The sequence below is a fragment of the Hemicordylus capensis genome, chromosome 1 (genome assembly GCF_027244095.1).
Source record: "Hemicordylus capensis ecotype Gifberg chromosome 1, rHemCap1.1.pri, whole genome shotgun sequence".
Classification (NCBI taxonomy): domain Eukaryota; kingdom Metazoa; phylum Chordata; class Lepidosauria; order Squamata; family Cordylidae; genus Hemicordylus; species Hemicordylus capensis.
In genome coordinates, this window is record NC_069657.1 from 197,659,855 (window position 1) to 197,681,138 (window position 21,284).

The 21,284-nt window shown below is 41.9% G+C and overlaps 1 protein-coding gene and 1 long non-coding RNA gene across 5 annotated transcripts in view; one reads left to right on the forward strand and one right to left on the reverse strand.

Annotated features, from left to right (window-relative positions):
- Window positions 1-2,035: 2,035 nt before the first annotated feature.
- Window positions 2,036-17,570, reverse strand: LOC128332184 (uncharacterized). Its single transcript, XR_008310608.1, has 4 exons — window positions 17,313-17,570; window positions 5,916-6,032; window positions 3,418-3,472; window positions 2,036-2,185 (listed from the first exon to the last, which is right to left on the reverse strand). It is a non-coding gene; the product is annotated as an uncharacterized LOC128332184 (long non-coding RNA).
- The window catches only part of RAPGEF4 (Rap guanine nucleotide exchange factor 4), a 247,792-nt gene continuing 238,255 nt past the window's right edge, over window positions 11,748-21,284 (forward strand). Inside the window, exon 1 of one of the 4 annotated variants that reach the window (XR_008310598.1) lies at window positions 11,748-12,101. Coding sequence is in view for 3 of the 4 variants with exons in the window: in XM_053266590.1 (XP_053122565.1) it covers window positions 12,037-12,101 (65 nt within the window). In the remaining variant the exon portion in view is untranslated. The remainder of the gene's footprint in view (window positions 12,102-21,284) is intronic. The other 3 variants (XM_053266590.1, XM_053266585.1, XM_053266600.1) reach the window with 3 other exon arrangements.

The following is a 21,284-nucleotide window of genomic DNA, read 5'->3' on the forward strand; positions in this document are numbered from 1 at the left end:
TAATTTATTCTGGCAATAAAATGGAATGATATTCATGTACAAACTTGTAGCTATTTTATAGCAGAGTACATGTGTTCACTGTAAATAGAAGGCTGTAAATATTGGGGTATAAAGTTACCTTTATAAGGAGTCCATGTACAGCGTGCCTGCTAATCAGCTATAAATGGCTATGCTTGTTTGTGTAGCTTCACTTGCTCAGTTTCAGTATTTGTTAAAGGATGTGTGCTGGTGCCACCACCAGGAACTTAGAGAAACAAAATCTAGGACATAAAAGCAACCCAGCAAGGCAGCAATTAAGACACACTAATACTGTGTTGGGGAGTACAATTACAATGGATTCAGATGTCATTTCATTGCAAAATGCTGTTATGGAAATATGAATATGAAGATGGTTACAGGTGCTTTGCTTTGATTGTTCTTAAAGGAGCAAGTTCTTTGAGCTGAAAACCCTGCAGGCTCCTGTCAGGATTAGGTGGGGCTCAAAGGAGGATCCTTCTAATGTGTAGGCTGATGTCCCTTGGGATGAACCATTGAGACTGCAGAGTGGAAGAGGAATGGCAGGATTGGCCTACCAGGTCCCAGCATGGCTCCACCCCCAGCAGCCGATTGGTTCCTTGTGGCCCAGCCTGGCTATAAATGCTTCTCGTCACTGACGAGTCGTCAGGTTCAATCTTTGACTGGGTAGCAACCAGCCTTTAGCTCCTGTGCTTTCTAAGTCTTGCTCTCTCCCCTCCCCTCCCCTCCCAAGTATTGGGCTTACTTCTGATCAGATATGCATCAGATTGGGTCATTACTTAAGTAATTATTTTGCTCTTCTTCCAAGATGTTGACCACCCATGCTACTCTTAGCAAAAATGTAAAACTGAGGCATGGATCTTTGAGCATGAACCTGCCTCTTACTTAGATTAGGGCAATGCTTTTTCAAAGGAAAGTTCAAGACAAAGTGCAATTTGTGCCCATAGCATGCAACACATACCTATGCATTTTCCTCATCTGTGCACACATAGTTTGAGATGCCTAGAGTCACATTCTGTGGCATTTAAAAGCCTACATAGAGAGAGAAAATGCTCAGAACTGGGCATTTGACAGCACTATTGCAGAAGAGTGTCATATATACAGGTGAAGACTCTGGGAGAGTAGCAGTGGCATATAAGGGCAGTGTCTTTGACAGGAGAAGGAGAAATAGGTATACTCGACCAGAGTCTGGGTTCTAGAGGAACCTGGACTACTCACCTTGTTTTTCTCATTGTTGTCAGTCACTTTTTACATCATCTAACACAATACAACTTTCACATGACTTGAATTTTTAATTACACAAATGTTGTTTTAGAATTGCACTTTTTCTTTTTCGCAACTGCATATTTTGCGTCTGGTTGCACATTTACAAAAACTCCTGTGTAAAGGACTGTGACGTGCAACAGAGCATCTGAGCCCGGGCCCAAGGGGCTCGCAGTCCAAAAAAAGAAAACAGCAATTTGGAAAGAGGTTATGTTGGGCTGAATAGGGACAGTTGCTCTCCTCGCTGATAAATATAAAACTTAAAAGGTGCTTCTTTGTCCAGTTAGCAGAGCTTTCCCTGTGTCTCTGCTTAGTGTTACTTCTTACTTCTTCCATTGATATTTTGAATTCAGAACAAGTGTTTGTTTTAAAATCAGTGTGATTTTTGCATGAGATTTCAAGGATGGTACTTGAAATTTAAATGCTATGTCAATAAGCACACAGGCAAGTTTATACCATACAAACTTTACATCTGTTTCAGTATTGTGCTATTTAAATATGTTGTGCATGTATTTTTTTTAATTAAGGAAAGTAGAAAGCCAAGTTTGAAGAATCATACAAATATCACTATCAAATTTAGACATCCCAACAAAATATATTTGAAGAAGTCTCACTGAAATTAAAAGGACAAGATAGACATGTGCATAACCGCATTTTAAAATAAAGAAATAGAATCCAAGACAGAATCTACTCCATGCAGACCTGAACCTGATCTATCCACTCCCAATCTGTTCACAATTCAGTCGTAGACACATACTTTACATTTCACATACTGTACACTTTACTGAAACCAAGAGCTAATGCTGCACATGAAATGATCTTTACAAATACCAAGCTGGGGGGCAAGTCAGAGATCTAATTTGGTGCTGTTCTGCAATCAGGAGCAGGTAATTTGGAATCCTTATATCTGTGCGGAAATTCAGAGAGAAGACATTTCAGAAAAATCCCTAGTATCATCAAACTAGACAATACATCTATAGTATGATTGAGGTCTGTGTAACTGATTCTTCAAATGGAAGTGGAAACCATGAGGGCTTAACTTGCTCAGTTCTCTCAACTCCCCCCCCCCCGAGATTGTTACAGAAAGACCAAGGGAAAGAATGGATGCATGGATGCTGAAGTAAGCACCCAAAATATGTGAGAGGGTGGGATGTGGAATGTGTTTACCACTAATATGGCATGTAATTTGGTAGAGCATCTGTTTTTCATGCAGAACGTGTCACATTCAATCCCTGACATTTCCAGGTAGGGTTGGGAAAGACCCCCTCCTTGAAACCTTGGAGAGTGGTTGTCAGTATATAGACAATACAGTATTGAGCTAGATGGAACAGGGGGTCTGACTTGGTATAAGGCATCTTCCTATGTTCAGGTGCGCTCCTTCTTTTACTATTTCCATGCTTTTCTGATACATAAGTAAATTTTTATGATCTTTAACTCTTCTCTTAATCTGAAGGTTTTTTTATCCCAGAGTAACTGATTCCTAATAAATTATGTAAAGTAAAGCTACCTAATGGTGCAGCAGGAAAGCAACTTGCCTAGAGAGCAAGAGGCGGTCAGATCAAATACCTGATGGTATGTTTCTCAGACTATGGGAAGCACCTATATTGGGCAGCAACGATATAGGAAGGCATCATCTCATACTGCACAGGAGGAGGCAATGGTAAACTCGTCCTGTATTCTACCAAGAAAACCACATGGCTCTGGGATCGCCAGGAGTTGACACCAACTTGATGGCACAATCTTTCCTTTCCTTTCTTCCCTAATAAAGTATGTAAATGTTTACTAAAACTTCAATTTTTTAATATGTATATGGCTCCACATTCTACAGTAATGTATGAAATGTGCAAAATAAAGCTTTTGTTGAAACTTTTATTTATGTCTGCATTGATTACAATCTATTTGACAGTCATGTTAACATGTCCATTGGTTTCCTTGACCTCAGAAACCAGGGAGTCAATACTATATTCATGCTTTTATGTCTCATATTATTGAATGGTCCCATGCAATCTCCTTGCAACTCTGACTGCCTGCAGGAAGTGTTTGGGAAATCTACTCAATGAAGACAAATTAACTGTCGAAGACCATCCATCAACAAAAATGTTAACAAAAAACAAACAAACCATTATTCTTCATACTTACAGCAAATGGCTGGCCAACTAAAGGACACCTATTTGCATGTGTTGAGGATGCCCACCTGTGGAGTAAAAAAATGAGCTGAGATCTTACAAACCATGCATGTTCTTACTAGATAGGAACCTAAGAACAACCCTGCTGGATAAAGCCCAGGGCCTATCTAGTCCAGCATCCTGTTTCACACAGTGGCCCACAAAATGCCTCTGAGAAGCCCACAGACAGGAGATGAGGGCATGCCCTTTCTACTGCTGTTGCTTCACTGCAACTGGCATTTAGAGACATTTTGGTTCTGAGGCTGGAGGTGGCCTATAGTAGGGATGTGCAAAAAATTTTGGGCACAGAACGATCTGTGCCCGAAATGAACAATTTCGGGTGATTCGGGGCCGAACCGAATCACCCCCGATGTCCCCCGATATTTTTCGGGCATGAGCCGAATCACCCGAATTTTGGGCATGAAAAATTCGGGTGATTGGTTTCACGGTTGATTTTTGGTGATTTTTTAAAGTTTTAGTGACTTTGGGGAAGTTCGGGGGCATAGCATGGGATCTGGGCAAAAGTAGTGGGGTGGGGTGGTAGTGCCTAATGGGTGCAGGCTACCACCCCAATTTCAGGGGGATTGGGCAAAGGGCTGATTTTTGGTAAATTTCTGAAATTTTCATGTCTTTGGGGCAGATTGGGGCATATTGGGGCAGAAAGTGGGGCCTGGGGCAGAATAGTGGGGTGGGGTGGTAGTGCCTAATGGGTGGAGGCTACCACCCCAATTTCAGGGGGTTTGGACAAAGGGCTGATTTTTTGAGAATTTTTGAAGTTTTAGTGACTTTGGGGCAGTTTGGGGGCAGAAAGTGGATCTGCCCCAAAATAGTGGGGTGGGGTGGTAGTGCCTAATGGGTGGAGGCTACCACCCCAATTTCAGGGGGATTGGGCAGAGGGCTGATTTTTTGAGAATTTTTGAAGGTTGGGTGTCTTTGGGGCAGATTGGGGGCAGAAAGTGGATCTGCCCCAAAGGAGTGGGGTGGGCTGGTAGATAGTGCCTAATGGGTGGAGGCTACCACCCATCCCCAATTTAAGAGTGATTGGGCAGAGGGGTGAATTATGGTGAATTTATTTGTATGAGGTTTGTCTTCATAAGGTGAAGTGTGCTAAACTGATTACTTCCTCATATTATTCATAGTAAAGGAAAGTGTGAAAAAGTGAAAGTGGGGTCATGAGAGTTGTTGAATTGAAAAAAATCTCATTTGCTATGATAGAATGAGAATTCACACCTCAGAAGTTTTTTCTGAGGTGTGAATTCTCATTCTATCATAGCAAATGAGATTTTTTTCAATTCAACAACTCTCATGACCCCACTTTCACTTATGCCCCAATCTGCCCCAAAGACATGAAATTTTCAGAAATTTACCAAAAATCAGCCCTTTGCCCAATCCCCCTGAAATTGGGGTGGTAGCCTGCACCCATTAGGCACTACCACCCCACCCCACTCCTTTTGCCCAGATCCCATGCTATGCCCCCGAACTGCCCCAAAGTCACTAAAACTTTAAAAATTCACCAAAAATCAGGATTTTGCCCAATCCCCCTGAAATTGGGGTGGTAGACTCTACCCATTGGGCACTACCACCCCACCCCAAAACTTTGCCCCTGGGCCCCTTTTTACCCCCCGAATTGATTCAGATTCAGATTCGGATTAAATCCAAATCCTAACCGAATCAAGGGTGATTCGGGTGACCCAGATTCGGGCACAAAACAGAACAGGGGTGATTCGGTTTGCGTCCGAGCCGAATCACCCAAAATCCCGAATTGCACACCCCTAGCCTATAGCCACCAGACTAGTAACCATTGATAGACCTGTCCTCCATGAATTTGTCTAAGCCCACTTTAAAGCCATCCAAGCTAGTGACCATCACCACATCCCCTGGCAGAGAATTCCATAGCATAGATTAATTATGTGCTGTGTGAAAAAGTACTTCCTTTTGTTGGCCCTAAATTTCCTGGCCTTCAGTTTCATGGGGTGACTATGAAATCATGGAGTGACTTCAGTTTCTAGTGTTGAGAGAAAGGGAGGGAAATTTCTCTCTCTCTACTCCAAGCATAATATTATACACTTCTATCATATCTCTCCACTGTCGCCTCTTTTCCAAACAAAAAACAGATGCATCATGAGGTAGCCTTGCCTCATGAGGAAGGTACTCCAGGCCCCTGATCATCTTGGTTGCCCCCTCTTCTGCACCTTTTCCAGACCAGTTCTACAATGTCCTTAATTATAGAAGTACTTCAAATGTGGCCATACCATACATTTGTATATGGGCCTGTGAAAAAGGGTAAGGCTAAAAAGAATAATTATCATTTGTCTACTCAAATACAAACAAAAATTGATTCCTTTGTCTTTCAAGACTCTCAAGCTAACACACTTGAAGTAAATAATGACTCTGCAAGATTTCTGAAAACCCCATTATGCTGTGATAAAATGAATGTACACAAGGGGGAAAATTTTGATAAGGTATTACCACCTATAGTAGATTTTCAACAGAGAGATTCTTCTTTTTTTGTCTTCCTTAATGTCTGAAGTTTCTTTAAGTTCATGTAAAAATGCTGCTAATACTCCCCCTTCTCATAAGGATGATCTCCTGCAGGATAAAGGTTTAATGGATGATATTTGAAAATGTCTGCTTTAACCACAGAAACTCTACTATATTTATTTCAACGTTTATCTGCCATTCTAGCAAAATTAGATATTATCATGATAGGTGTTAATAAACTTCTTTCATCTAATGCCAATGACAAAATGGATAATAAACCTTTGTTGGCAGCTGACCAAGGTACACAGACCTGCTTACAATCATCATATTCAAGATTTCAGTCTGTTTCAACCTCACCTTCCTGTCTATACTAGAGGAATGTCTTCAGCACATGTATCTAAAGTTTATCAACCTAAGCAAATTTTAATAATGATTTTTCAGAACAACCTAAATTATCAGCGTTGGGGTTCCAAAAACAGTATTAAAAAGTCTCTTGCTCAACTTCTAAATTTTCAACCGAATGCTGTGGATTTAAAATTCTACATCAAGCCACCCGCACGTGATTCCTCTGTTTTAATTTTGAAGCTTTTCTTTGAAAATGCTTTAATTCCTATCTCACTTCTGCATATGCGGCATTTTTTAGCTGACTTGGATATTTTTCCTAGAAGAGTCTTTACAGAATCCTTGGATTCAGATCTGGAGAACAGCCACTCCTTACCTTTGAGGGAGTTGAGCAAATCCTGAAGAACTGAATCTGAGCCTAATGTAGGGAGAACTAACATAACTCTTAAATTACTTGAGAAACACACTCAGAATATAGTTACTTTCCAGGAGACAGTCAGCTAGAAATCCTGATGTTGAGCAACCGCTGAACTGGGAACTCGAGGAATCTAATTTCTTAATTAGAAGTATCTACCATTACAACGACATCTGACATCTACAATACTCCAGGAATAATTGAAACCAATGATCCTTCTGATAATGGGAATATCAGAAAGGACGATAGTTTAAATAATTCTCTGAAAGTTAAAGTTCTGGAATCTATGCCAAGGTTGCTCTCTTCATTGACAATTAATGATCCTGACTGGCTTCCATTTCTTCAATCAGTTTCTCAACTCAGTTTGGAGAAGGAGATTGACTCTTTAAATCTGATGCAGTCCCTTATAGAACGATCCTTTTGTTCGACCTCGGCTCTTTTCAAGCCTGTAGAGGTGTTGAATCTCCTGGAGCATCAGCAGATATTTGAAACGAAAGAGAGGATGCCAGCAGACATCTTAGATTATGATAATTATTATTTACCACTAAAAAACGAGAGAAAGGTTTGCCCTGGCTGGCTATTTTTATTCAATAGCCATTAATAAATATACGTGGCCTTTTCGAGAGTGAGCTTTAATGCAATTCCTTCAGCTCTTTTAGTAGGGAGATATCAGCAGCTCCTTGTTCAAGATAGAAAATGTTCTTGTGGTGATATAGAAACTAGAGATCATATTTTGCTCCACTGTAAGCTCTATCATGAAGTTAGACAACGACTGATTTCCCCATTGATACACAGTGTGTGTGTGTGTGGGGGGGGTCATCTGATGAGGCTCTTGTAAAATTTCTTCTGTAGGATTTGGATGAAGTAGTATCGTATGTTACAGCTAAATTCTGTTATATTATTATTAGTTGCAGAAGATCTATGTATTTATAACTTGCATGTTTTATTGTTCATGAGGTTTTATGCTGTATGTTTTGGTCTATGACCGTAAATTTAATAAAGTAAAGTAAGTATATGGGCATTATAATATAAGCATTTTTACTTTCAATCCCCTTCCGAATGATCCCTAGCATGGAATTTGCCTTTTTCACAGCTGCCACACACTGAGTCAACATTTTCAATGAGCTGTCCACCATGACACCAAGAAGTTTCTCCTGGTCAGTCACTAACAGCTCAGACCCCATCAGTGTATATGTGAAGCTGGGTTTTTTTTGCCCCACTATAGATCACTTTACACTTGCTTACACTGAACCACATGTGCCATTTTGTCACACACTCACCCAGTTTGGAGAGATCTTTTTGCTGTTCCTCACAATCTGTTTTGGATCCCAGTACCCTAATTAGTTTAGTATCATCTGCAAATTCAGCCACTTTGCTGCTTATCCCAACTTCTAGATCATTTATGAACAAGTTAAGGAGCACTTGTCCAGTGGTGTATCTATTTTATTTTTCCATCTGTGTGAGGCATAAGTTTTGTTCTGGGTAGCAGTATCCAGACAGTGTGCGCGCACATCTGCATTCAGAGGGGGTCTTCCTGATTCAGCCTGAGCAGGATTTAAAATTAACTGAGTGGATATAAAAAAACTTGTGTGCACACGCACATGTGCACACCTTAGAGGGAACACAGCACTTGTCTCAGTATAGAGAGGGGCGCCCCACTTCTGTGAAAACTGTCCATTTATTCCTACCCTCTGTTTCCTGTCCTTCAGCCAGTTACCAATGCACACATGTCCCCTTATTCCATGACTGCTAAATTTACTCAAGAGTCTTTTATGATGAACTTTGTTGAAAGCTTTTTGAAAGTCAAAGTATACTATGTCAATTGGATCACCTTATCCACATGCCTGGTGACACTCTCAAAGAACTCCAAAAGGTTGGTGAGGTAACCAGCCATGCTGGTTCTCCTTCAGCAAAGCCTGTTCTTATATGTTTAACAATTTTGTCCTTAAGTATGCTTTTGATCCATTTACTGGCACAGAAGTTAAGCTAACTAGCCTGTAGTTTCCCGGTGCCCTACAGATCCCTTTTTGAAAATCGAGGCTATAACAAATGCAATGGATGTCTTTAAGACTATAACTGCTTCCCCCACCCCCTTTTTTTTACTGAAAAGTGGAAGGACGTACATATACCAAATGTAAGTAAGTTATGCACTAAATCAGATGTAGCAATAACAGAAACAATTACAAGTTATACAAACTTAAGCAAGGCCAATATTTAGGTAAAGGTTTTTCAAAATAAATGCCATTTCTTTATTGTCATTTGGAGAAAAAGTGAACTGGGATATGGTTTTGACAATGTGGGGCAGAGGCTGAAGAATATTTTGCTGTTATAACTATGAATTGTAAAGCTAGCATTGTATAATGTTGTCTCCTATTTCTCTCTCTCTCTCTCTCTGTGTAGAAGATAGATACATAGCCATTTTTTAAAAAACTGAAAACTGTGCATTTTTTAAAAAACTGAAAGTTGTCTAAAAGGCTCACGTGTGTCCAACTCTTGCTCCCGAGTCTGAATGTAACCTGAATGAACCTTTGTGCATACCTAGAATTCAGTGCACACAAGAGAATTGTTTGTTTGCCCTGAATATCCATCAACTTGCTTTGGGTTCTTTATGCTAACCTGCAGCGCTCTACCCAGTTCAACTACATGCTCTTACCAGCTCCATTGCTGGGGAATCATTCACACAGTTCATAAGATCTGACTTCCCTTTGAGATTGTAGAGCTTATTTCTTCAGGTGAACTTAGAATAACCTAGACTAGAATCACTATTATAATACTTTTATTAACCCTTTCACAGAATGACCTGGAACAACCCAGAAAAGCTCAGAACAGAGATTTCATATATTTCATTTCATTTCCCCATATCTATATGTTAGAATGTCTGGTTCTAAGGCATCAAGCACAGTTATATCCACACACCACACAGGTCTAGGTGGAGAATGATGAAGGAGCCAACAAAATATTTCAGTACCCATTCTGGGCAATAGTTGGTATTCTGGAGAATAGACCTGGAATACCAAATTTGGAACAATTCATACCAACCAAAACCACATCCCAATGAGCTAGGTGAGTGATTCAGAAAGTCACAAAATGTCCATAAAATTCATAGTCCAGTACTCATTACAGCCAAAACATGATATTCCAGGGGGAAAGCCAAGAAAGACAATTTCCAAACAATATAAAATGACCAAGATCATGTTTCATTAGATAAGATAGGAGTGATAGAACAAACCACAAAACGTCCACAAAAACCACTTACTGGGATTGATAAAACTAAAATATTGGACAGATTTCAGTGGCTGGATTAATAATGTAATAATATTATGGATGCATGGATTTCATTTCTAAGCTATTGTTGACATGTGTATTTAACAGATGCTGAAAGGCATTATTTCATACTGTGCGGGAGGAGGCAATGGTAAACCCCTCCTGTATTCTATCAAAGAAGATCACAGGGTTCTGTGGATGCCAGGAATCAAAATCGACTTGACAGCACACTTTATTTTACCGTTTTGACTAACAAATCATTTATGAAATGTCAATTGCGAGCCACTATGGTCATTCTAGGCTGTCCCAAGCTGTGAAAGGGTTGATAAAAGTATAATACTGGAAATACTTCAGTTCTCAAATATTGTTCATATGAACAGCCCTGCTGGATCAGGCCCAAGGCTTATCTAGTCCAGCATCCTTTTTCACACAGTGGCCCACCAGATGCCTCTGGGGATCCCACAGGCAAGAGGTATGTGTATGCCCTCTCTCCTGCTCTTGCGCCCCAGCAACTGATTTTGTTTTGAAAGGCATCGTGCCTCTGAGGTTCTCAGGTGTCTTAAACACATCCTTCTCTTTTGGAGAACCTCTTTGATTTTTAAGGGGTCATTCTGGCCTATTCTGTTCCATTCTGGCTTTTATACTTACCTGTTTTGGGATGTTTATAGCTGAGTACCCTCTAAATCTGTTGTAACTGAAAAGAAGAGGGGTGGGGGTGAAGGAAATGTCCTACCAATGGTACTCAGAACACTATAAGAGTATTGTATAGATAATTATTGTCCGTGTAATGAAATATAATTGATTGTTAGATTTATTGATTGTTAGATTTGTATACCTTTCATAAAATTATCCCAAGGTGGTTTACAAAAATTCCATAAAATATTAAAATCAATTAAAAACATAAAAACATAAAACACCAAAAACAGCCATAAAAACAAAACAGAGCAGCTGGAAAAGGAAGACTGGCAATCCCTAAAGGGTAAAAGCATCATCATCATCATCATCAACAACACCACCAGAGAAGGACACCCACAGTGAGCTTTCCTGCTTTCCTGTGGGTTTACTATGAGTTCGAAGACGCCCCCCCAAAACAATGCAAAAAGTGGATTTTTTAAAACCTCAGATATAAATCAGGCTACACTCTAACAAGCTATGAAAAACCCAAATTGTTGTGACATGCTCCCCAATAACTCGCAGGAACTTCGGGGTAAATTCGGCTGATATGTGAACACACACCTCCACTCCGGAGGAGAAGCAAACTAAAAGCCGGGTGTGAAAAACTTCCGGGAGAGCATTCCAGAGCCTGGGGGCAACAACAGAGAAGGCCCTGCTTGCGACAGTTGATCCTCTCTTGATGTCGATGTTACCACATGGAGCAGAGCCCCCTCTGATGACCTTGTTGGGTGGACAGAAACCCTTGGGAGCAAGTGGTTCCAATTGGATGTATATATGTATGATCAGCTTCTAAGTCCTGTATATTGGGGTGAAATCCTGAGGTATATTCTGAGAATCTGATTAATATTGTTGGCACCGTTTTATTGTTGTTAGATGACAGGTGGCCTAGTGCTCCAGCTGCCTGGCTGCTACAGCCCAACGTGGGGTGTGGATGGGACGGGGGACAAGGGGGCCATATGGGTAGGAGGTCCTCTTCCTTCTTCGTCACCTCGCCTTTTCCTGCCCCAAAGTAGAGTCAGGGCCGAGAGTGCCTGCTCATTGTCGATGCTGACTTCAGCAAGGCTCGCACGAGGGCTGGCTGGTTATATTTAGCCTATTGTGTCCAAGGGAGACTGCAGTGCTCGGAGCAGAGCAGACCCAGCACACGAGACTTGCGGCGCGGGGTAGTGTGTCTGTGGTGCGGGAGGAGGGTGACAGAGATTGATGAGCCAGGTGGCTCTGCCTACTGCACAGAGACGGGACGGGGGAGGCAGCCGGAGGCTGGAAGAGCCCATTCGGGGCAGGGAGGAAGACGCTGCAGGCCGGCTCTAGTGCAGGAGCGGGGGAAAGGGGGACAGCAGAGCAGCCACCCAGCACAGCAGCGACACCACCACCAGCACAGCAGCAGCAGTAGCCGCCTGGGTGATCTGGGCAAACATGGTCGCTGCTCACACTTCCCATTCTTCCTCCTCCAACGAGTGGATCGCTTGCCTGGATAAAAGGTACCGGCACCTTCATTGAGGCGGCGGGCGGGGTGGGGGAGGAGGGAGGGGCTGGCTGACACTGGCTGTGTGCGTTGGACAGGAAGACCTTGATCCTCTGAGCCCCCCTCCCCTCCCCAGCGTGCCTTCTATAATTATATATTAATAAATGCAATAGATAAAACTGGCAGATCGGAATCCGCACTCCCTGCAGAGGAGAAAGCGGTGACGCCGAGAGGTGTCGGGCTTGGCCGATCTGTGCCTGTGTGAGCGGGAGCTTTCTCTACGGGTGTGTGTCAGGAGGAGGAGGAGGAGAGCCACTTTGCCGCTTATCAACATAATAATAGCCCCGAGGGCCACACGTTTCCATTGGGTTCTCGTGCCTGCAAAACGTTACACGTGCCGGAGCGGAGGAGGAAGAGGAAATGAATGCTGCATGGTGCGCTGGACCTGCCTGGGTCCTCCTCGCCCCCTTCCTTTCCATCCCTTCCCTCTCCCCACTTTTGGTGTCTAGGGCTGTTGCTGAAAGGCCTGCTGCAGACACTGCTGATTGATAGGGAAGGGGGGAATCAATCATCCCTCTGTGTGCAATCAACCACCCAGGAGGCAGCAGAGATGGGTGATGACAGAACAATACTCTGTGGGGGGTGTGTGTGTGTGTGTGTGGAGTGGGAAGGGAGAGATTGTTGCCAGGAAGGTTACTCCAGCCTGCACCATGTGAGAGAAGTGCTGAAAGGTCTTTTCTATGAACTTCTACCAAATTAGATTACATCAGTGGTAATGCTAACATTTCCAGAGTCATGTTTAAATTGTAGGGGCAGAAGCATGTGCTTCTCGGCTTCTTGGGAAGCCCCAAACGGCAATAGTAATGTAAAATTCTACTCTTGCACGGGTGTCTGCCTGCATGTGCCACAATGTGGCCAGGAATGCATGGGCTGATTTCTGGGCAAGAGAAGGGGCACGTGGCTGAGGGTTGGACTAGATGGCCTTTTTGGTTCCTTAAATTGTGTGTTGCTGTATTCCTTTGAATCTGCAGTGTACTTGAGATCTGCCACATAGTCTGAGGTCTGCCACATACCTTCCAGCATTATGATGTTGTGGCCCAGCTGGTTCACACAAATATGGTGGTCATTCGACATCCCAACTGAAAGAAATTAGCTGTCTTTGTGCCGCTGCTCACTGTGCACAGCCATTGATCACCATCATGGATTTCACACACCACTGCAATCTACAACTGGTGCAGTGAAATCAGCAGATCTGTGTGGTGAGGAACTATACATGATGGGCTTGCCATGAAGAACTTCCTCCATGCGCTTTTGGTTTTAAACAGATACCACAGGGCCACTGGTTCTATAAACAGGGCCTGTGGTGGAGTCTACAGTACAGATGGCACCCTAACATTATCATGAGTATTTATTTTGCCTCACTTTTTCCCTGGTGGTTTGAATTTCCATGAAAAATAGCTTGTATTTATGTGATGACTCCTCTCATACCATCATCTTTCCTGGAGACCCAATCATAAAGGATGTAGGCAGAAGTAGATATCTTTACCTAAAGACAGCATCAGGTAACCTGGAGACAGACAGTGACCCTGATCATTCTAACCTCTTTCCCATCTTGAAGCCCCTTTAATGATTTCATCATTCTGGGCCATAACTGTGATTGTCTCCAGATGCTGATAGGCAGAGTAATTTTGCTCTTGGATCAGATTGTAGGTTTAGCAATAAACAGTACACTGTTAATTGTTTTGCTCATTAGCTCTGGTTAAGGGGTGAAAAGAGAGTAAAGCACGTGAGAGTTTCCATTTCTTAAAGCATCTGAGTTTCACTTCACTTGAGAATAAAGATGCTCTGTCTTTGATATAGAGTTTGACAACAAACAGGAATTTTATAAGACAGCATATGCAATGGGTACCTGGGATTTCATCTTCATCTTGACAATTTTGGGTCAATATTCATTGTGGGGTAAGACAATCATCGGTGTGTTTTGATCTTCAGGAACTACACTTTGACACTGACACAAATAACATCTTTCACTCAAATAGATTTTTGTGTTGGAAATGTCAGTCTGGACATGCAGACTTCTGTCATATTTGAATTGAAAGTTATAGGTTATAGATATTAGATAAAATATCTCAATTAACTGGTTTTAGAACTTATATGGCTTCCGGAACATAGTACTATTGAACAGGTTAGATAAGTGATTCTAGCCACTGGATAGACTGTTTATAGAAAACCTTTTAGTCACAGCAAAGATAGTTCTTGTAAGACAATGGGAAATAGCTACTCTGCTAACAATATATAATAATAATAATAATTATTATTTTATTACATTTATATCCCGCTCTTCCTCCAAGGAGCCCAGAGCGGTGTACTACATACTTGAGTTTCTCCTCACAACAACCCTGTGAAGTAGGTTAGACTGAGGGAGAAGTTACTGGCCCAGAGTCACCCAGCTAGTTTCATGGCTGAATGGGGATTTGCTCTCGGGTCTCCCTGGTCCTAGTCCAGCACTCTAACTACTACACCATGCTATATGAATAATTATTGAAGATGTTGGAAATAGCACAATTAGATACATTAATAGACAAGATGCAAAGGAGAAAAGGGATATTCTTCTTGTTGGTGATATTTGAAGAATGTCAAATATCCCTTTTATCCCACACTGGAATACTGATTTAATCTTGTACTATTGCATAGGACTATGTTCTTCTAAGCAGTATGGTTATTGTATTATCACTCTTTCTGGTGATTTTTAAAATTTAATTTTTAAAAGTACACAGTCATTGTTACTGACACTGATTAGGGGGCAAAAAGAAGGTAGTAAAAATAGTTTTCTTACAGCACCTAGCTATTTCTTATGGATCGGTTGTACATGGAAAAACAGACAAAAGTGATTTCATTCTATCTCCAGCAATAGTGACTGATCACAGGTATGATACTGAGTATGCACTCCTGTTATCACATGTCACTGATGACAAAACTATTTCAACAGATGGATTACTACTACTATTACTACTACTACTCAGTAGTAGTAGTAGTAGTAGTAGTAGTAGTGTGTGTGTGTATCTACATTTGTTTTTCTAAATATTTTTCTGAGGGTTTGGAAATTAAAAAAATGCTGGAAAGATACGTTTATAGTCCAGGTTTATGGTGTAAAGGCACATGATACAATAACCAAGTTTGGATCTAGTCAGTGCCTGAATGGGAGACTTCCTGGGGATTTCCCAGCCGACAAATTTACTTTGACGTTCCCTAGGAGTAGTGGGTGTGCATTTGCACATTGCGGGATTAACCACAGGAAGCCCCTGCGAGGTATTGGGAGCACTCCATATACAATTCGGGTTTCCCCTTGCTCATTGGAGCTTAGCCCCAATTGTCTCCATGCTAAAAAGTTCCACTCCCTATGGCGGCTTCTTGGGATATTTCAAAGTACCCCAGTGTTTCTTCTGAGATTTATGGAGGGGCCATAGTGATAGAGCAGTGACTTTTTTCTTTTGCTTGGTGGTCTTGCGGAACACCAGCGAGACCACTGTCTTTGCTGAACTGATGGTCTTCCACAAGACCACTGACCACCGGGGTAGTGGTGGCAGTGGAATGAAATAAAAGAGAAATTAAAAAGGACCCACATGCCTGCCATTGTGTTTCTCTTCCCAACCGGCTGGCTTGGCTTACTCTCGCCAGTGCCACCTCCTCTGCAGCTGCTTTGCAGCCAGGAGGGCAGGTGTAGTGGGAAGGGATGGAGGGAGGGTTCCAGCTGGGTGATCTTGTGGAAGAGCCCTTAAAGACAAGTTTTTTTTAAAAATGCTTTTTTACTCATTGAAATGAAAGTTTTTAGAAGTGCACACCACGCATGCGCGGTAGGAATAATAGGAGGCGCAGCATCCTGCCTACTCTAGAATGCCATTGGCCAGAGAAAGACCCGGGAGCAAGTGGTATGAATGGTCCACGGGAGAAATTCAAAAGAAACAGAGGGGGCACCACATCAAAGTAGCCCTATAGAACACCCTCAGAATGGCTATTATTTCGGTATCAGGCTGCGGCTTCTATGCAACTATGATTCGTTACGTAATCCCACAATTAAGCCTGCATCTGGGAAAGCCCCTGGGAACCCTATGTATGCCATGTTGAGTTCTGTTGAAGAAAGGTAGAATATAAATGTAATATAGAAATGAATACGTAGGCCTTAAAAATGTGATGACTCAAGCATTGCTTTTAGCAAATAATAAAATGCCTAAGCCGCACCAAATTGGTACCAAAAAGAATGGCTTCACTTTCAAACCAGACCATGATGCCACAGGCAGATTTATTTGGGGTACCTCCCTGCTGCCTTGGTGCCCTCCTCGGCCGGAAGTAAAAGGAAGTACTACCTGGTGCATGTGCCCCAATAGAGACTTTAAATGGAGTGCCGGCAGGGGAAACATGGTGGGAGGGGTAAGGGCACCGTCCCCGCCCTTAAAGGTATGCCCCCCGCCAGTTCCATGCACATCTCTACTGTCTACTCCACCCCACACTTATAGGCCTTACCACTCTACCAAGGTTTCTTTTTGGCAACAGAGGTTTGGAAGTCCTATTTCCTACAAAAGCCATTACCTATGAAACATTGACTATGTTTGTGAACCTCCCCATTTGTGACTCCCGACCTTGCATTGCTTTACCTCTAGCATTATAAGTACTGGTGCTATGCAGCCATATAGTACACCACCAGCTCAAACAACTACGCTCAGCTCATAGGTTGGTGACATACTGCCATGCACATGTGCGCGCTTTAGAGGGAACACTAGTTAGGAGTATGATCACTTTATTCAGAATAATTCCCTTCTGCTAACTTTTCTTTATTGTCTCCTTCTACTTCTCTCTTGTCATGGTATCATTGGGTTTTGGCAGTGTCTGATTATGACAGTATGCTGCATGGTAGGTATGGCATGACACTGATCCTTGTGCATCCACCTGTTCTCTATAGGAGCAGTTTGGATTATAGACCTTTAGCAGGTGGTACTACTCATACTTGGAGTTAATATTCATGTTTTCTGGCTGCAGTGTTGCATTGCTGAAAAGAAGAAAGGCCTCTGGGCCTATCAACTTGAAAAAGTTTCATTTAATATCATTATTGCTGCTACATCCTTTCTTGACCACAACCCCCTTTCCACCCATGTGATCTATTATGAGCATCACTTGGAATAGCATTGATATGAAACCTCCTCCATACAATAATCATGATGTATAAAGTTACCTGTTCTGCCCCAATTAGCCGTTCTGTTGATTGTTATAGTGCCCCTAATCTCTGTTTTCAGAACTGTCACAATCTTCCTATTTAGATCTGCTAGCAACTGGTTAGGCCTTGCTGTCTGCTACCATGCTTTGATTGGTGCATCTAGAAAGAATTTTTTCTTCCCCTGCTTCGGTCAGTTTCCCTCAGAGTAAAAAGCCTTCATCTCAGCTTGTTCTCTGTCATCCTGAGTGGTAGCATGGAAGGCCTGGCCTTGTACAGGTGGCCATCGCCACCCACAGTTCCGGCACCCACGTTTTTGTGTAGCCGCGGTCGGATAATGGAGACCGGACTTGTTATACGTGATTAAAAAATAGTAAGAATTTGCCTATCTGCGGTTCACCTATCCACAGTTCCTAGGTGGCTGGAAATTACCTCCGAGGTCATTTCTGGTCACCATTTTCCTGGAAGGAGTCATTTTGTGGCTCTTTAAAAAAAGCCTAGGAGCCACAATTTCCCCATGATATTTAGGGGAAATTGCCAAAATTGGGGGTGTGGGGGGTATTACTGGACAGTTGGAGACCTGCAGAGCACGGTACTATAGAATCTAGAGGAAAGAGTTGTGGTATGCAAGGACAAGACAGTGAAGTAGGATCAGGAATATTAAAGGTTTATTGAAATAGATATTATTTACAGAGAGGCAAGGGCAGTCTGCTTTCTGTGCTCTTGCTGCCGACTGTTAGCCCAACCTCCAGTCTACTCCACGACTGGAATCCATGTAACTAAAGCAGGGATCCTCAACGTTGGGCCCCCAGATGTTCTTGGACTTCAACTCCCATAATCCACAGCCAAAGGCCACTGGGCCTGGGGATTATGGGAGCTGAAGTCCAAGAACATCTGGGGGCCCAACGTTGAGGATCCCTGAACTAAAGCACCATTCAAAAGCTGGCCTGGATCAAGGAATGGGTTAACCAAAAACACCACAGGTATGGCACTTTATTTCTCATTTCTGCTAGTTTTAGCCAATTTTTAGCTGTTTTTCACCTTCAGGAACCTAACCCCCCAATTCCCATTGCCTCAAGATCTTGTTATCTGTGGATCCGTTATCCGTGGTTGTAGCTGAGAACGGAACTCCTGTGGATAAGGAGGGCCACCTCTATTGTCTTTTCACCTCATCCATCCACCTCAGTCATATACTTCAGTTTATTTGGTTCAATCTACCACAAGACTTATTTCTATAGTTAAGTTAATCTTCTGCCTTTATTAGTTACTGACTTTTAAGTTCTGTTAACAATAGGCAAGTGGAAAGTTTGATTGGGGAAGGATGGAAATAGTCTGATTTTGCCAGGTCAGAGGATGCTGGGAATAATCGAATCCTGACCTAGGAAAGCCTAGCTTGGGTCTGATTTCTCCGACTCCATTCAGAAAAAAATGGAGCATTTCAGAGCTCCAAATGGTAGTGGGAATCTGCCTCCCCCATCCCCAGTTGTGGCTGAAGCGGGGGTGGGGGCATCACTTTCTGGCACCTCTCTGCTAGCCTGCCCATTCATTCATTTTTTTTTTCATTTAAAAAACGTATTTAGCCTTTGATTATGCTTACAATTTAAAAGCAAAAGCAGAAGATTCTTTGGTGTTACATCACTTCTCCTTGGAGGCGGAATCAATACAACAGACCCTGTAAGTAAAAAAAGGCCCCAATACTGAGAAAACTCCCCCAAATGAGTATGTTTTGAACAAAAATTGACAAGAAGCTATCTAACCCATTTTTTAATGAGCTGTACTTCAAGGGATTGCAACCCAGCCATTTTTCATCTTTCTTCGTCTGAAATTTCACATGGATAATCTTTAAGCAGACCTGCTATAACATGGGAAGTTTCAAGTCAGTTTAACCCTTCCTCCAGAAAATTTAACTTGAAGAAGTTTAACCACTGTATCCTGTTCAGAGTAGCAGAATGTGATTGGTGTCACACACCTTTAACAATGGAGTGCTGACAGGTACTCCATACTTACAAGAGAAAAATGAGAACAAAAAGGTTGCAGTTTCATCTTTGACAATATGTTTTCTATTCATGCCACTGCTTTAAAAATACAGGCATATTTGTGTGAAAGTAAGCAGTTTTAAGCCCCATTGATTTCAATACAAGATATTTAAGTATGTGCTTAACTCTTTCCCACTTAAATTATGAAATTTCAGGAGGCCAGTTATTTGCTGGCATATGTTCCTTATCTATCTATCTATCTATCTATCTATCTATCTATCTATCTATCTAGAATACAGTGCACCTCTTTGTGATCTTATATTGAAGAACATTTTATTGGTACTGATTATGTAAACCCTATGCCAGTAGTGTATTGGGATTAAATATATTGTTATTTTGTGTGACATTTACTCTGGTGTAAAATTATTTTTGCTACTGGATAGTTCCCACTTGAGCATCAGGTAAATTGGTAAATTGAGTTATCATCTGGTAGTGTCTGATGAATTGTTTCTAGCACTAAGCTTGCAGCTATCTAGAAACCAAGGAAGTAATTACTTGTTTGTGAAGCAACTAATACGCATAGGTTCATATACCAGCTCCTGGATACTTCAACCTCTAGATCCTGGATGTTTTTCATGGTTCCCAGCCCTTTTGATCATTAATGTATTGCTGTGAGGTGTAAAAAGCATAAAATAGAAGGTCCAGCCTACTCTTATGTGAAGAATAACCCTGGACAAAGAATTCACTTTCTTGGAAAGTACACACATTAGGTAATAAAATTTAAATTAATACTTAACATTATTTATTATAGTACATCTTGGCACCCGGTATGGATCATTACTTTAGCCTTGCTGCCTATTTAGAGTACTTCCTAGGCAGTACACAGTGATTATGAAGTTTATGGCATTAGTATAGTGTTGGGCATTCGAACTGGACATGGGCCAGGACTAAAAGTTAACAGAGCTGTCCATGCCAATGAGTGCTTTTGTGATTTTGGACAAAATTCTTCACCATTCTGTTTCCCATTGTTTTGTGTGTACATTAATTTTCTATTCATGCATTCAAACATAGAGTAATGGGGAAAGAATGCAACTAAGGCACCGTCATGAGTCACGTCGTGCTTTAAGATCCCTAAGAGAGAGATCTCAGGGAAATAAGAAACACCAGTTAATAATTTTGAATATGATTCTATTATGGTTCATGTTCCTTGTGGCCAGGGAACGTAGGAAGCTGCCTTTAACTGAGTCAGACCATTGGTCCATCTGGCCCAATATTGTCTACACGCTGACTCTCCAAGGTTTCAGGGAGGAGTCTTTCCCAGGCCCACCTGGAGATGCCAGGGATTGAACCTGGGACCTGCATGCAAAGCAGGTGCTCTGCTGCTGAGCTACGGCCTCATCTCTTTGGTCTTTGTCCAAATGGAGCATCTCTTTGATCACAGAATGGAATGGGGGCAAACCTCTACATACAAAGCATAAGATAGGAGCATAGTTTGAAGCTGCTGACTTTTAGGTTTCTTGTCATTTTCACAAAAACATTTACCACAGTGAGTTCTTTTACAGCTTTTAATTAGATGCAGATGCCTGGCATAGAAATGTCAGACTGATTTAATAACGTGCAAGGCTAGCCAGTTAGATAGCCCAAGGATTACAATTCCATGCATGAAGCATACAGTCTTCTCTTGCAGTAGACCAAAGAACCTGCAGTGCCTTCCCCTATCTGGTGTAATTGACGACAGGAACTGATCACAGAGTAAGCCTTGTAATGTCGCTGTCCTGGTGTGTCAAGGATGTTGTGGTCGTTGCTGAGCTTTTAATGAATTATTTAAATCTGAAGAGTTGTTTGGAGGACATTGTCAACTGAGTTATTTATACACCTTCACTACTTTGTTACAGATTGATTGCCATTTAACAGTTGAAGCTTTCTAGTTCTATGAGTTTAGATTTTTACATGCCTTTAAAAATGAGAAAGAAAGAAAATATTGGCTGGCAAAATGAGGAAAATTACTCAAAGTAGT